The sequence below is a fragment of the Phyllostomus hastatus genome, unplaced genomic scaffold, assembly GCF_019186645.2.
Source record: "Phyllostomus hastatus isolate PE091 unplaced genomic scaffold, TTU_PhHast_1.1 phas_contig_148, whole genome shotgun sequence".
NCBI lineage: Eukaryota > Metazoa > Chordata > Mammalia > Chiroptera > Phyllostomidae > Phyllostomus > Phyllostomus hastatus.
Genome location: NW_025333607.1, coordinates 9649976 through 9665476, shown reverse-complemented (window position 1 = coordinate 9665476; position 15501 = coordinate 9649976). Strand labels below are relative to the sequence as shown.

The 15501-nt window shown below is 40.9% G+C and overlaps 1 protein-coding gene across 1 annotated transcript in view; it reads left to right on the top strand.

Annotated features, from left to right (window-relative positions):
- The window catches only part of AKT3 (AKT serine/threonine kinase 3), a 187610-nt gene that overhangs the window by 116886 nt on the left and 55223 nt on the right, over positions 1-15501 (top strand). Inside the window, exons 4-5 of the mRNA XM_045859969.1 lie at positions 6049-6160; positions 10012-10156. Of these exons, the coding sequence (XP_045715925.1) occupies positions 6049-6160; positions 10012-10156 (257 nt within the window). The remainder of the gene's footprint in view (positions 1-6048; positions 6161-10011; positions 10157-15501) is intronic.

Sequence of the window (15501 nt, the reverse complement as noted above, 5' to 3'; positions counted from 1 at the left end):
ACCCCCCAATTATGATAATATTTTAGACAGAGAGAAAGTTATGTCTGGTAAACTGTGCATCTCCCTGTAAGAAATAGATGCCTTAAAATCCCATCATAAAGTGAATTGCCCTAAATTTAATTTAATTTACCTCCTATCCTTTACTTTTATAGGTGGTATTTTATGTACGTATTTGCAAAATTTAACCCATAAACCAAGTTTAGAATGGGAAGCGGAGAAAACCTTTTCGAAAGTCACTTTAAAAGGAGGTGGTTCTTAGCAAATTACAGGGAGTAGTAATGCCGCGTGGAGCCACAGCCTGCCTTCCGCTCCTTCGCACCACACCCCGGTGGGACAGTCTCTGCCCGGCAGAGGTGCAGGCAGAGGTGCAGGGCAGGAAACGCGTGATCCCGTGTTGATGGACGTTCCCGAGGTGGTCAGGGCTTCAAATTGGGCATCTGGGTGTGGGAGCCACCCTCTGCATCTCTGGAAGGTTCCGTCTGTTCTGCATCATTTATAAATCTGAATTTATAGATAAGCTGACTATTGTACCGCTTCCCTCGCTACAGCACTCTCGGTGGGCCGCTCACATTGCCGACGCAGCCCGCGTCTCCCCTGATTCCTTCCTGATGGCGCACCCTCTGTCCTGATTCACGCCGGAACCCATCTGCGTGGGTGCTGTTCTTACCCTCTTGGCTCCATTCATCGGAATATAAATGATTCTGGGGCTCACGTAGAATCGTGGGCAATGATGGACAGCGATTTGAACAGCTCACCTAAAATGTCCTGTGGTGTGCTTGAGTGTGATATTGTTATGTTACAGAATCACACGCTTAGGATTGTGTAATAAAACTTTTTGTAGTAAAAATCAGGGGCGGTATTTGTGCCATACCCTGTGTTTACCAGAATGCCATGCTCACTTCAGACACTGTTTCCTCAGGGTCAGAGTTAGGCACTCAGTCCCCCGGTTAGCTCACCTGGTGCTGTGTGTGCGGTTTTCATAGTGACGTCTGCTGTCCATCTTCCTTCCTAGTAGAATATGGAACAAATTTACTGATGAAAATACACACTCCCATTTTAAATCCCATCTTAAAGACAATATTATTTTCTTAGCTATAAAGGTTTTTTAAAAAGAATACAGCATCTCCTTATCTGTTGATTGAAAGCAAATCCGATCACCTTTACGTAGGAGAGACGCGGTGGTGGAGGGGGTGGGGGTGGGGGTGGGGGGACCGCTCGCCGCCTGTGTGCAGTGAGCAGCGGTGGTGGATTTGTCGCACAGCTTTTCACATGAGTGACTAACAGGTCAATATATGCTGGCTTCTCAGGCCAACATTTACCGACTGCAAAACACTACCCAGTCAGCCTTGGATGCTAAGGACTCTTGTCCTGTGCCAAGGAGCCCCTTGTTGTATGTTGTTATTATTCCCAGCCTGTTCCTTCACGGCACCCTTCCGTATCTGAAGGGTGAAAATAATTCTGTCTGCACACCTTTCTGACTATGCTATGATTGACAGTTCATTTTTATTAAGTTTAATGCAGATACACACCTGAATTATTTGTCTACTGTTTATTTTTTAATTTTTTATTTTCTAGAAGGTGGAGGTTGGTGTAATTTTTAAAACTGTAAATTAAAAATGAGTACATGCCCATCATGTTCAATGCTTTAATTCCATTCTTCCTTATAATTAATATATGCAAAATTAAGAGGGACTTAAGGAAGGAAAGAAAAAAGTTGACATTTTTAAGAACCTATTTTGTACGAGGTGCTTTATTTCTATGATTCCATTTTTTGGTGACAAGAATTAACATGAAATAAATGTTACCTTAAAAAAAAACCCAGACTAGATAATGAAACTAGATCTAGAGAGAGAGATGAAGTAACACCTGGCTTGGATGTACTTAGTCACATAAAGGGTTCAGCGGTGACAACTGTCTTGAAATGATGTTTAGTCAGCACCCACAGAAATGTGGTATGCCAAGTGTCATATGCAGCAGGTTGAGAGCAGACTCTTGCTGTTCTCGAGGGGCTGTTTCAGTAACAGTGACACGTGATAGCAGAGGGGCAGCCATGCAGGTGGGAGCCAGCGGCTGATCCTCTGATAGGACTGCATTGTGTAATATTGGGTCAGTCACTTAACCACCCCGGGGCTCTGGGGTTATGTCATCCGTGACGTGAGGGAGTTAGGATGAGGGATCTCTGAAGTTCTTTTCTTCTAAAAGTCAGTGATTTGCCTATCACCAGCAGATAATTTCTTGAAACATGAAGTCCCTTGGGAATTAATAATAGTAAATTACCACTTGTTGAGTACCTGTGTGCTGTGCACTCTCCATCCATATGGTTACCCCTCTAACACTTTTGCAGGGCTCATTGTGTCTCTGTTACAGCTGGGGCAGCGAGGCTCACGGGGTTTGCCAGTGGTCACGTTACCGAGTAAGCGATGGAACTAGAAGTGAAACCCACAGCTTTCTGGCTTCGGGGCCGGTGCTTTTCCCGCACCGCTGCTCAGCTAAAGCATCTCGGGCTGCCTTTGTCGGGGTCCAGAGGTGGAGGTTTTCTGGGGTGCAGAAGTGTGGCCTTTCCCCGCCTCTAGATCTGTTTATGTCCGCATCCTGGACCCAGCCTCGCCATTCTCACCTAGAACATGAGTATGTTTCAGAGCTTCTTCGTCAGCTGACGCTTGAGGCAGAGGGTTCGCTAGTGTGTGCAGATTTCAGCCTTGTTCTTCTGGTTCAATCGCACAAGTCATAGGAGAAACACTCGTTTTTAGAGGCAGAATCATCGGGATGTTCAGTATGAATTCTGTGGCCACTGATTTCTAACAGCCTGGGCTGGAGGGTCACGTGTCTTGTTGATCTCTGCAGTTAACACACCAAATCACTGCCTTTCTATTTTTTCCCCTGTGTCTTTATGCTAATCTAAAAGCACTTGTTATATTTTGAGTAAAGTTAAATGAGGCCCAAGGCCACATCTGGGGGCAGGACCTCTAAGCCTGGGACTTTGGGAAAGATGTAGAGGCATTCTTCTGGGCTGGAAATGATACATAATCGAGCACATGCTAATGAAAAAATGAATATAGGGACAGAGAAGAGAGAGTGGGGCGCCTCTTTCAAAGTTTTGTGGAGGAGAGTACATTGCCCCTTGATTACGATAATGTTTCTGCTCTATAATAAGGTCTTTCACTGCAAGTGCAGCTTTTTCATTCATTTGTTTTGTGCTCTGCTTCCTGTCACTAATTGTCAGCACAATAGTCCTCCAACTATGAAGTCGCAGTGTCCTTTTGGACCAATTTGTCATTGTCTTTCTCCCTCACCCCCCAACCCATGCACTCAGAATCTATTACTCTGGTTGCATTTTTAGACATTTGCTATGTTTTCAAATGGCAGTGCTTTTGAAACATGCTGGAATAGTTCGTGATAATTGAACCATCCAACCAGCAACAGTCTCTGCTTCCAAAAGCACACGAAGAAGGCTTCTCTCTCTGGAGGGGACTCTTAGAAAGGAATTAAAAGTAAACATATAATACTCTCTTTATAGAATTATTTTGTATGTGCTGTTTCCTTTGAGAGCTTCACAGTTGGCCTATGGAGGAAAGTTAAAATATTTTTGTTAGCCTGTATTATTTATACATTGACTGTTTACCTCATAGAGTCTTGGGAAATCTGTGCCTTTGGAAAGTTACATTTTTCCTACTAATGGCTATTGTTACAGTTTTATCACGACTGAAGACCCAACGTGCTCTCCTTGACATAAGGCCTAAGCAGGTCCTTACGTCAGCCCTCAGGCAGCCGGCGTCACGTGTTAACTCATGTTGGGTTCTTCACATTTTGGCCAATAAATAGTCACGTGGGCTTTCAGCCTTGTAGCCAGGATCTCGTATTGACAGAAAGATATTTTTCTAATAGAAGTCCTAGAAATAAATCCTGAAACAGTTATCATTCCTTAACAGCTTATCTATCACCTAGAACTTCCCCTATCTTATAAACTTTTGATCAAAGTATGTTGTTTTTATTTTATTTTTTGTAGAATTTTTGCTAGACTTTTTTAATTTTTATTTTTACTTTTGGCAATTTTGTTTATTTATTTATTGTTGTTCAAGTACAGTTGTCTCCATCTCCCCCTCACTGTTCCCCGCACCCCAGCCACTACCACATTCTACCTCTGATCTCACTCCCCCTTGGTTTTGTCCACGTGGCCTTTGTAGGTATTGTTGTTTTTAAATGTAGCATTCCCAAATTAGGGGGCACTTTCAGTGCATGAATATTAAACAAGAAGTTTGGTCACTTTTTGGGGGGGAAAGACTATTCCGATACTCTCTCTGTCACCTGTTTCTATCAATTTAATTGCAAAAACCTAGAAAGGGAAGTATATAAAGCTTATTATAAAGAAACAAACCCTTATTTCCTCTCTCGTGAGCAGTTACCACTCCTAAAACAGCATGTGACATACTAAGAAGAGACAAGAACTTAGAGCTAGAAAACCTGGATTGCAGACCTTCAGCTTTATAACTTTAATGACTTAATGATTTTGAATAAGTGACTTAAAAATCAGACACGGTAGGACTTTATTGGGAGGATTAGTGAGAAATAGTGCACATAAAATCTTAATGTTCTGGAGGAGCAACTGATAATACGCTAAAACAATGACTTCGTTGTAATTATTTCGGAAGAATACATTTTGGAAAAAAAATAATGGAAAGGAAATTTTCTCTACTGACCTAAATTGGCAAAGACTTCAGATTTTTTTTCCTATTGTACTAAGGATGAATGGGCTGATTATTCCAAAGTTTGTTCTTTATTTAGCTTGCAATGCATCAGTTAAACCAGATTTTAAAATAAAGTGTTTTATGCTAAAGACCCAGAGACCTCTTGACAGCTGTGGCTGAAACCTTTTAAATTAGGAAAACTTATTTGGAGTCAGAATTCCTAAGTGGAAAGAGAGACATCTATGTCCTTTTTAAGTTTTAAGACGTGAGAGAGTGTTTTCTAGATCGGTCAGATTCTAATAACTCTGGTCGTCTTTATATACAGGGTCCGGCACAAATAATGCCCCCTTTTATTACACAATCTTCTATTACAAAATCATAAGCATGTGCTTTTGTAACAAAACAATGGCACACGCAAGCACCCCATATGTCACTTTAGATGAAATGTTCAAATTAAAGCTACAAATTATTACATGTACATTACTACCCCACCAACCATGCTCAAGCAGGCGCTACTTCTGCCGGACCCTGTACATTTGTAATGAAATTGCTAGGATTATTTACAGTCTTCTAAAACTCAGGGGTTTTTTTGTCTTCATCATCATTGTTGTTGTTGTTTTTGCAAGTGTGTGCTTTGCTTTGAATGGATAAGTCTACCTTTTTATTTTTCTCCGAGGGAAAATATCCTGTAACTATTTTGTGGATCTAATTCTATCAGTTTTCCAAGGGAAAGAAAGATACCTGTTAGGTTAGAGCTGTAACTATGTAAATTGAGAATTCGATTAGGCTTCTAATTTTTTTCAAATTAACGTTATTAGGATTTAGTTATACATCAATATCTATATCTGTATATGCTTAATTGCATGTGTCTCTTATGCAGTATTTAACACTAATGTTCTCAGAGGTAGTTTAACTGGACAATTTAGATTTTGAAGAAATAAGTATTTCAGGTTTTAGGGGGACAGATCATAAAGTAAATTTTGTTTCCGAAGGAGTGTGGATTTTTAAATACTGAGATTGTGTTACAAGGAAAAGAGAATTAGCTGTGATGCTTTCTTTGTATTTATGGTAAGGAATAATGTTTGAAAAAGATTCAGGGTTGCTAATGAATAGCTTCGAAAGTCAGCCTAAGAAACCAGAACTTTGTCTTAGCGAGAGGGGAGTGTTTTGGAGCGGGGCAGACCAGGCTGGCAGCGGGCACGGCGCCTGGACAGATCACAGCGCGGACCACCCGGAGCGGAGAGTCCCAGGACGCCGCGAGGTCCCCGTGGCTCAGTTTGGAATAGAGCTCTGTAGCTCTCAACTGTTTAGTTCCTGGTTTGAATATAAGTCTATTCAAAGAGACATTTTGTTTTCTTACTAGAATGCCAGTTAATGAAAACAGAACGACCAAAGCCAAACACATTTATTATCAGATGCCTCCAGTGGACCACCGTTATAGAGAGAACGTTTCATGTAGACACGCCAGAGGAAAGGTAAGAAAGTCATTTTTGTTCTTCCATTTTGTGAAAAAGCAACAGTCAATCTAAAAAATCCATGTGCATCTGACCTCACCATTTATAAAAATATGTATACATATTTGTAAAATGCCATAGTCCCTTAATTATTATTATTAGTCTGGTATAATCGATGAATAACTTGCAAAATACTAAATCAAAACTTTCAAAGTTCTGTAAGATATACTTAAGAGAAAAACAACATTAAAAGTTAAAATATAAATTAAAGAAGACATTTTTATAATACTACTTTTTAAAAATGGTAGCATCCCTGGGGTCTGTGTGTGGAACTCTGAGGCTGGAGGGAGCACAGGGTTGCAGGCGGCGTGCCGACTCTGAAACAGTTTGCCGTTCCTGCAATACCACACCACTCTTCTGGGTAGTCAGTTTTCCTTTGCATTTGTGACTAGAAGGAAGCAGTTTCAGTGAAAATGAAAAACAGCATATTTATATTTATGTTAGAGTTTGTTTTTCTAACTTCACCTACAATTTGGTGTTTCAGTGTTGTGTATGACTTTAATGTTAATGAAGACTTAGATGTATTGAGAACAACTCTTTATCTTCTATATTCTTTCTTCCAGTCAAAAATTCTTACCTGTTGTAAACTAAATGTATATCACTAATCTATCTTTAAAAATTTTGTATTTATTTCTTTATATAAGTTTAGAATTTATTTTTTCCAAAAGACGAGCCTGTTCTCACCTCTGTTTATTGAATAATCCATTCTTTTCTGATTATGCCTGTCCCATATGTGTGTACATAAATACTTATATTTTTAGATCTTTTCTCTTTTCCCTCAATTTTGTCCTTCTAGCACTAGGACCACATGGTTTTAATTAAAGAAGTCTAATAAAACTTACAGCTTTTAATAAGGCAAGCCTTCCATTATTGCTGTTTTTTCCAAATGTTCTTAGCTTTTCTAGACCATTTTTTCAAATGGTGATTAAAAACACGAAACATGACATCTACCAAGATTTTAAGTGCAAAGTACAGTACCATGAACTCTGTCTACAATACTGTATCTAAAGTAGCTCTCGGGAACTTTCTTGTGACTAACACTCCTTACCTGCTGAAGGGCAGCTCCTCACCCCCTCTCTCCCCGGCCCCTGGCAGCCGTCATCCTGCCTTCTGCTCTGTGAGTGTGGCTGCCTGCGATATCTCGTGGGAGTGAAAACGTACAGCATTCGTTCTTCTGTGACTGGCGGATTTCACTGAGAATAATGTTCTCAGGGTTCACCCATGTTGTAGCATGTAACATGATTTCCTTCTTTTTTTAAGACCTAATAATATTCCACCCTGCTCACCGTGTGTTTTCTTTGCCCCTTCATCTGCCAGTGGACATGTAGGATTTTTTCATCTCTTGGCTATTTGAATAGTGCTGTAGTGAATAGGAGTGCAAATATCTTTCCGAGATCCTGATTTCATTTTATTTTGGTTAAATACCCAGAAGTGGGGTTGCTGGATCTTATGGTAGTTCTAATATTTTTGAGGAACTTCCATAGTGTTTTCCATAGTAAATTAAACCCAAGACAAACAGAAAGAAGGAAACAATAAAGATCAGAAATCAATGAACTTGTAAACAGAAAAATAATAGGGAACAATCAGTAAAACAAAGCTCGTCCTTTGAAACAAAATTAATAGAACAGAAAGATTTTGGAAGGCTGTTAAAGAAAATAAAAGAGAAGATGCAGTTACCGATAGTGACCCAAGAAAAAAATATAAAACTTAATCTAATATCAGTGAACAAAATTAAATTAGAAATTAGTAACTAAAGTTTTTTGTTTTTTTTTTCAAAGAAAACTCCCAAGTCCAGATGGCTTCATTCTGGTGTATTCTGTTAAACACAGTCCTACAGAATCTATGTCAGAAAATAGTGGAGAAGAGAACACTTCCTAATCATTTTATAAGGCCGCTGTCAGCCTCGTTCCAAAAACCAGGCACCGGTTTAAAGAATCACAAGAAGAGAGAGCTGTAGTCCAACATACTTGTGAACATAGGCGCCAGATTTCTTCACAAAATTTTCACAAACAGAATCGCAAAATACGTAAAAAGGTTAACACACCATGACCCAATGGAGTTAATCCCAAGAATTTAGTTTCATTGATATCTGAAAATCATTCAAGTAAATTCACTATATTAATAGGATAAAGGAGAAAAACTGCATGATCATTTCAACAGATGCAGGAAAAATATTTGACAAAACCCAGCACCTTGTTAGAACAAAAACTGTGTTGAACAGGAAGAAAAGGGAACTTATTCAGCTTAAGGGCAGTTACAAAAAAGGTCCTGCAGCGGAAGCAATGCTCAAGGTCAAGGATCAGTACTTCCCAAGAGAACAAGGTAGGGACGTCTGCTCTCACCACGTTTATTTAACATCGTGCCGATGGTCTGTCTGATCTAGACTACTGTAAGGCAAGCAGAAGAAATAAAAGGCAAACATACTAGAAAGGGAGGAGCAAAATGTGCCTTTCCTTGTAGACAGCATGGCTGCATGTGTTGAAAATACAGAAAAAGAAAAGCTCCTGGAACTAGGCAGTGAATTTAGTACGTCTGCAGGAGAAAAGGTCAACACATAAGAACAACTATATTTCCAAATACTAGCGAGAAAAATTAAAAATTAAAATTTAAAAACCCTCCATAATAAAACTATACTTAGAAATAAATTGAATTAAAGATGTACAAGAGCTCTGGCTGGTATAGTTCAGTGGATTGAGCGTGGGCCTGCGAACCTAAGGGTTGCCCATTCAATTCCCAGTCAGGGCACAGGCCTGGGTTGTGGGCCAGGTCCCCAGTAGGGGGCACCTGAGAGGCAACCACACACTAATGTTTCTCTCCCTCTCCTTCCCTTTCCCTCTCTCCAAAAATAAATAAATAAAATCTTTAAAAAAAAGATATACAAGACACTTTCATAGAACATTACAAAACATTCCTCTGAGAAGTTAAAGACAAACATAAATGCAGAGCTATACCATGTTCATGGATTGCAAGATGACTTATTAATATGGTAATTCCTTCCAAATTGATCTGTAGACTTAATGCAGTTCCATTGAAAATGCTAATGGACTTGAAGAAAAAACAAGCTAATTTTAAAATTTACATGGAAATAAATGATGCTTGATGTGTTGAGACAACTATCAGAAAATAAAAGCTTTATACTGCTGCTCAAGAGATTTATTATTTAAGCTACAATTTATGTCTATCATTTAAAAAAAGGTACAGTAAAGATTAAATTAAAAAATAAAACTCTAAGAGAAAAACAAGTTGGAAATCATGAAAAAAAAGGTATTCAATTTTTTCCTCAAATGTAATTCTTTCTGTTTGAAACATTAAACATTATTTTCTAGAATAAAAAGGAACGTTACCTATGACCTGGGGGCAGTGAGAGGCTTTGGCTTTGAGCACTTTTCTTAGGACTTTGGGTGGGCTGCAGCGAAGGGCTTGGCGTGCCATTGATGGACTTGACAGTGGCTGAACACAACATTCAGAAAGCGCAGCCAACTTTTAAGGATCAATTTACTTTATAAGCAAGAGGTACACAATTAACATGTTACTGCCCTTTTAAAGGGTTTTAACTGAGTTTTCTTACAATCCTTTTCTTCTTTTTCTGGTTTAACATACCTCCAAATAAACGGTACGATAGACTTTAGGCCGTGATGGAAATGCCTTGGGGTTAATCCCACCTTGGAGTAAGGATGGGAGTGTGTGTGTGTGTGTGTGTGTGAGTGAGATGCTGGAGTAGACCTTATTTGTGCCCATGTCATATGTCACAAAAAGGAAACTTGAGTTGTTTGCCATTCTCTCTTAATGAGAAGTCCTCCTTGCCTCTCCAGGGAAGAATGGACAGAGGCTATTCAGGCTGTGGCAGACAGACTTCAGAGGCAAGAAGAGGAGAGAATGAACTGCAGCCCGACCTCACAAATTGACAACATCGGGGAGGAGGAGATGGACGCGTCTACAACCCATCATAAAAGAAAGGTAGAAAATAGTGACTTATCCCCCTGCCTAGCCCATTTATGTGGATGGAAGGAACATGCTAAAAACTGCAATTTGCAAAAAAAAAACAAAACCTCAGCCTGTTATCTGGGTGTAGGTGGTTTTTATTCAGGTGACTCCTAACACCTGTCGTTGTTTAAACCCACACATTAAAGCAGCGTTTCTGGGGCTCGGCACTCGGCACCGAGTGCGGACAGGGCTCGTTAGGGGCTGGCGACCGACTGCTGCGCCCTCACGCCACTCTCTGACGCGCATCCTCCCCTTATTGTCTCAGACGCCACTTGAGAAACTTGGAGCCAGACCGTTTTCCCTAATGACCTGGTCCCTCTCCGTCTGGCACCCCGCACGCCCCTGGACGCAGAGGCAGGAAGGACTGCGCTGGGCCTCCCGCGCAGCCCGGCCTCGCTCCTGTTGGCAGGAAAGCGAACAGTCTTGGAAATAATCATTTATTTTTTTATTTTTTTTATTTTAATGGAATCTCATGAGCCAGTGAGGGAAACAGACTTTTCCTCCCCTCAGTGTTCAGAATAATAAGTGCCAGTTTATATATTTATTGTGAATTGTTTTTTGTTGCTGTAGAAAACTGAAAAGCAACTTCTTTGTGAAAAAAAAAAGATATTTTAAGATTAATCTGAAGAAATAGGTGTTCAAAAGAGATGAACATGCCTTTTACCATGTTAGGATATACTTGTTATAATAGATTATAAATTAATCTTCACGAAGGAAAACACCAATTTTTAAGGTGGTTTTTCCTGTACTTTCTTATAAGCGCAGTGATTCAGGACTCTTTGGAATTGGACTGCCTGGGTTCCAGTCCTCCTCCTTCTCCATGCCAGACATGTAAAGTGGGTGAACTAATACAGTCACACCTTAGTGTTAGTTCATGATCTCTTCCCTCTTTGAAATTTCTGTCCTAATTAGAACCACATTCTGTGTTTGATCTTGGCCAAATGTCCAAGAACCCTTCGTGTATTCCTTGAAGACTTATCCTCTCTTTGTTGATTAAACTGAATCTCTCTTTACTTTTAAGTCAACTTCCCCACCCCTTGTTCCAAAACAGTCATTGCCAAAACAACCCAGACCTACCACACACTCAGAGATAAGAATGCTGCTTTTCCAAGGGTGTGTGCACATGTACAAAATTAACATGAAATTTAACCCTGCTTGTGATTCAAAATCAGATGCCAGGTGGCCTTACCTTTTGAATTAAAAGTATCCCAGTTAATAACAAGCTGTACCAGCTCTAACCTGTTTAATTCTGGAAATTCCTAAAATCTTCTTAGTAGCAAAGATTAATAATAAGATACTGTTGAGGTAGAGGTTGAAAGTGGGGAGTTTATAACACTCTAACTAGAAATGTTGTCATTGATGGATCGAAGAATTCTGGAAATGGATATGGAAACTTACTGGAAGAATGCTGAATGGAGACAGAAGATATAAGAATGGAGAAGTGTGTTGAGATTTTATTTTTTTCTGTTAGGGCTGGTTATAAACGATTGTGTAAGTATAATACATATTCCCCTTTTCACAATTACTAGTGTGGATTATCTTAGAATTCATCATCTTCCCTGATTGACACTTGTAAGCATTTATTATAAGCTTTTTTTATTCTAGGCTCTGAGCAGTATTTTATCTCATTTATATTATCTCATTGATCCTCAAAAGAATGTCTGTCATTATCCCATCTTACAGTTGAATCATCTGACACTCAGAGAACTTAAGTATCTTGTTCAAGTATATGAGGACTTCCAGTTATACACTGTGCAACTTCAGTGTGCAACTGATTTTTTTTTATTGATTCAAATATCTTGAGTCTTGATAGTCTCTATAATCGCTATACTCATAATCAGGTTATATTAGAAACAAAATTATACCAGTATTCATTTTCTTCTGTGATTGTACTCTTTTACGAATTATTGTTTCAAACTGTTGGCCTGATATAATATTTGGATATTAGTTAATTTTATTTATATTACAGGCCTCTTGGAAAATCAGTAGAATTTTAATATTAACAGGACAGTGGTCGATAGTGGGGGTTCACCGTGTATGGCGGTGGGAAAGTTTCTTCATCCTTCTGTTCCTCGGTCCCCTCAGCTGAAGAGGCAGTAGCAGTGGTGCTCAACTCACACGGTTGTGAGGTTGAAATGAGGGGCTTCTCGTAAAGTGCTTGAACGCTGAGTCCTCAGTGAGGATTGGCTGTTATTGTTAGCTAGCATTCCAAAATGGAAACTTGATAGTATTTTGAATTTGGGGGGCTTTGTTGTCTTACTTGGCCCGTATCTGGTTTCGATTATTCTTTTTAGATTTCACTTTGTTTAAAATTGCATAGCATAAAGCGGTTTAAATGGCAAAGAGTTCAGAAAAAGAGAGAACATTGTACTCCTCCCTGTTCTCTAATGGTCCTAGTAATTTGCTTAAAAACTGGGAAACCACTGTTGTCCCTTGCCCAGGTAAGCGGCTCTCGGACTGTACTCTTTCTGTGTATAAAGAGAACCGTAGAAGTTCAGATGACTTTTTCATTTCAGACTAAACACACACATTCCGAAACAAGAACATCCTTCTCATAACGTACAGAACACGCTTTCTTCTGTGTTCACGTTTGAAAACCGAGCAGTGGGATGAAGCGAATAGCTACTGTTCAAGGGAGCTAGGCGACACTGAGGGGTGGAGCAGAGAGCACAGGCCTCACAACCAGAGTCGAGTGCTGTTCTGTGTTTAACAGGTGATGCACCAGAGGCATTTGCCAGGAGACTTGACATTGGGGTGGTGCACACCCGATACAGTGCATAGATGTGCTGTGGATCGTGCACCTGAAACCGATACAATTGTGTTAACCAGACTCACCCCAGTAGATTCAATAAAAAGGAAAAAAAGATATTCTCAATATAGTTTTAACTTTATTTTTTTTTCTTAAAGTAAAGGATTTGCTGGGACTCAGAAGTGCTTGACTTGGTTTGCCAAGCTGCCGTTCTCCGGCCCCACCGGGAGGGGAGGGGATGTGGCCTTAAGGGACCAGCAGCCAGATGAGAATGTTTTGCTTAATTTTTAAGTGACCCCTGTGGCCTCTCTGGGGGCAGCTGGCGATCATCTCATGATTTAGGTAGAAAGGGTAGGCCATACCTCCAATCTCCCCCTAAAGCCTGACTCCAGTTCTTGGCCTTTCATTACCTGACGCCTGGCTACAGTAACTCAGAGCTCCATTAGCATGTGGACAAAGAGAAGAGATGGAGGGACCCGCTGAAACCGTGTGCTCTCTCACTGCCTGGCCTGACCAGTGCTGTAGAAACTGACTAAGTGACAGCGTTCCCTGCCTGTGAGGAAGAGGACCAGGGGGCGTGGGCAGAGGGCGGGCAGAAAGGTGGACTTCTGGAGAGACCCCCCTTTTAACTTAGTGTCCCATGGGGCTGTAGTTGGGTTAGTTCTCCCACTGTCAGTGTGTATGGAATTGACCTGTTTTGACTACATTTACTAAACCTCTATGTTCTTTTCCGAGAGATTCCTTGCATTCCTCTTCAATTCTGTGTTCATATTTTAACCTAGTTTTTGGACCAGATATTTAGTCTTCTTCTTATACTCTAGTATCTGTGATTTCAATACACTTAGGAAGCATGTTATATGCACGTGTATCTGTTAGCCTAAAGCAGCCCTGTTGCCATGTGAGACATTCCGTAAAGGAAAGAGTATGACTGGGAAATGTTTACCTGCTGGATTTCTAGGATTGGGTCTTGAGAGGTTAATTATCCTGGAGAGTAACCATGCTCTCATTTTTTATTAAAATCTCACTGTATCTTTCCCCTTAACACCTTGCAAAAGAGGAAAAAATTTTGTTACAAGTTACATTTCACTTGTAAAGACTAGATAATTACCGTGTACACATGCTCAACATGAGCATTTGGTATCAAAGAGGCTTTTACAGTATTTTGAAGGTTTGTCAAAACAGATACCATATCTGTTTCTGATTTTATCACACAGAATGCTTTTTACTAATATCAATTTCCAGGCAAATTCCTTTTTTAAGACCGGCAGGATCCCTGACGGAGGCTGTGGGCTCTTGTACCTTTTAACTCTCTCCCTGTCCCACGGGATCACAGTCCTAGAGGAGCACAGTCATATTTTCTGATGGTGTATTACTTTTCATCTGAAAACATCATAAAGCTGTTTAAAAATTATTCTTTGATTTTCACCCCTAAGAATTCAGCTTCAGTTTATATGTTACTGAGCAATAGGACACGGCGAGTATTGCTTTCCAGTTCTCTTAGATTAAACTAAACGGTGAGTGTGCTGGTCGCGGGAAGCTTGAAGCAGCACAGTGACGTGGCCTATTTGTGAAAATAACATCTCTCCTTATTGCCTACCCAAGTTCAGTGTCTTAAAACAGTCACGGCACATCGTTTCTCATGCTTCCGTGGTTTGCAAGGGCAGTTCCGCTGGCCTCCAACGCATCTCTCAGGCAGCTGCATTCAGCACGTGGGCTGGTGTGGAAAGTGCAGGAAAGCCTTGCTCACAGAGACCCTGCGTCCCCTCGTGTGATCTCCCTGCTCGTGGCGTCTCACATTCCAGCGCCTCTCTGCACGGCCTCCCTCTCCGGCAGAACAGCCTGGACTTTCTGCAGCGTGAGAGCTGGCTTTCGGGAATGACAGGCTTAGAGGCTGGGTCCGGGACTGGCACCGTGTCACTTTGATCCCACTCTGTGTCCAGGGCAGGACACGGCACCAGCCCAGGGAGAGAGAAGGCTGACTCCGCCGTGGCTGGGCAGACGGGCCTGTGCGTGGACCAGAGGTGGTGCCCGGCTTCGAGGCTCCTGAGCACAAGCAGCTTTGTGGGCCTGCAGTACTCCACTTTGTGGGCCTGCAGTACTCCACTTTGTGGGCCTGCAGTACTCCACTTTGTGAGCCTGCAGTACTCCACTTTGTGGGCCTGCAGTACTCCACTTTGTGGGCCTGCAGTACTCCACTTTGTGGGCCTGCAGTACTCCACTTTGTGGGCCTGCAGTACTCCACTTTGTGGGCCTGTAGTACTCCACTTTGTGGGCCTGTAGTACTCCACTTTGTGGGCCTGTAGTACTCCACTTTGTGGGCCTGCAGTACTCCACTTTGTGGGCCTGCAGTACTCCACTTTGTGGGCCTGTAGTACTCCACTTTGTGGGCCTGTAGTACTCCACTTTGTGAGCCTGTAGTACTCCTTGATCTTTAAAATCTGTTCATGAAAATGAAAGTATCAACTAGCTTTTTAAACTATAGTCTGTATATTTAGTCCCATTTATTTGATTTTTAGTTGAGTTAATAAATGTACTTGATTGTTTTCCTGATGTCTTTCACTACTTTTCT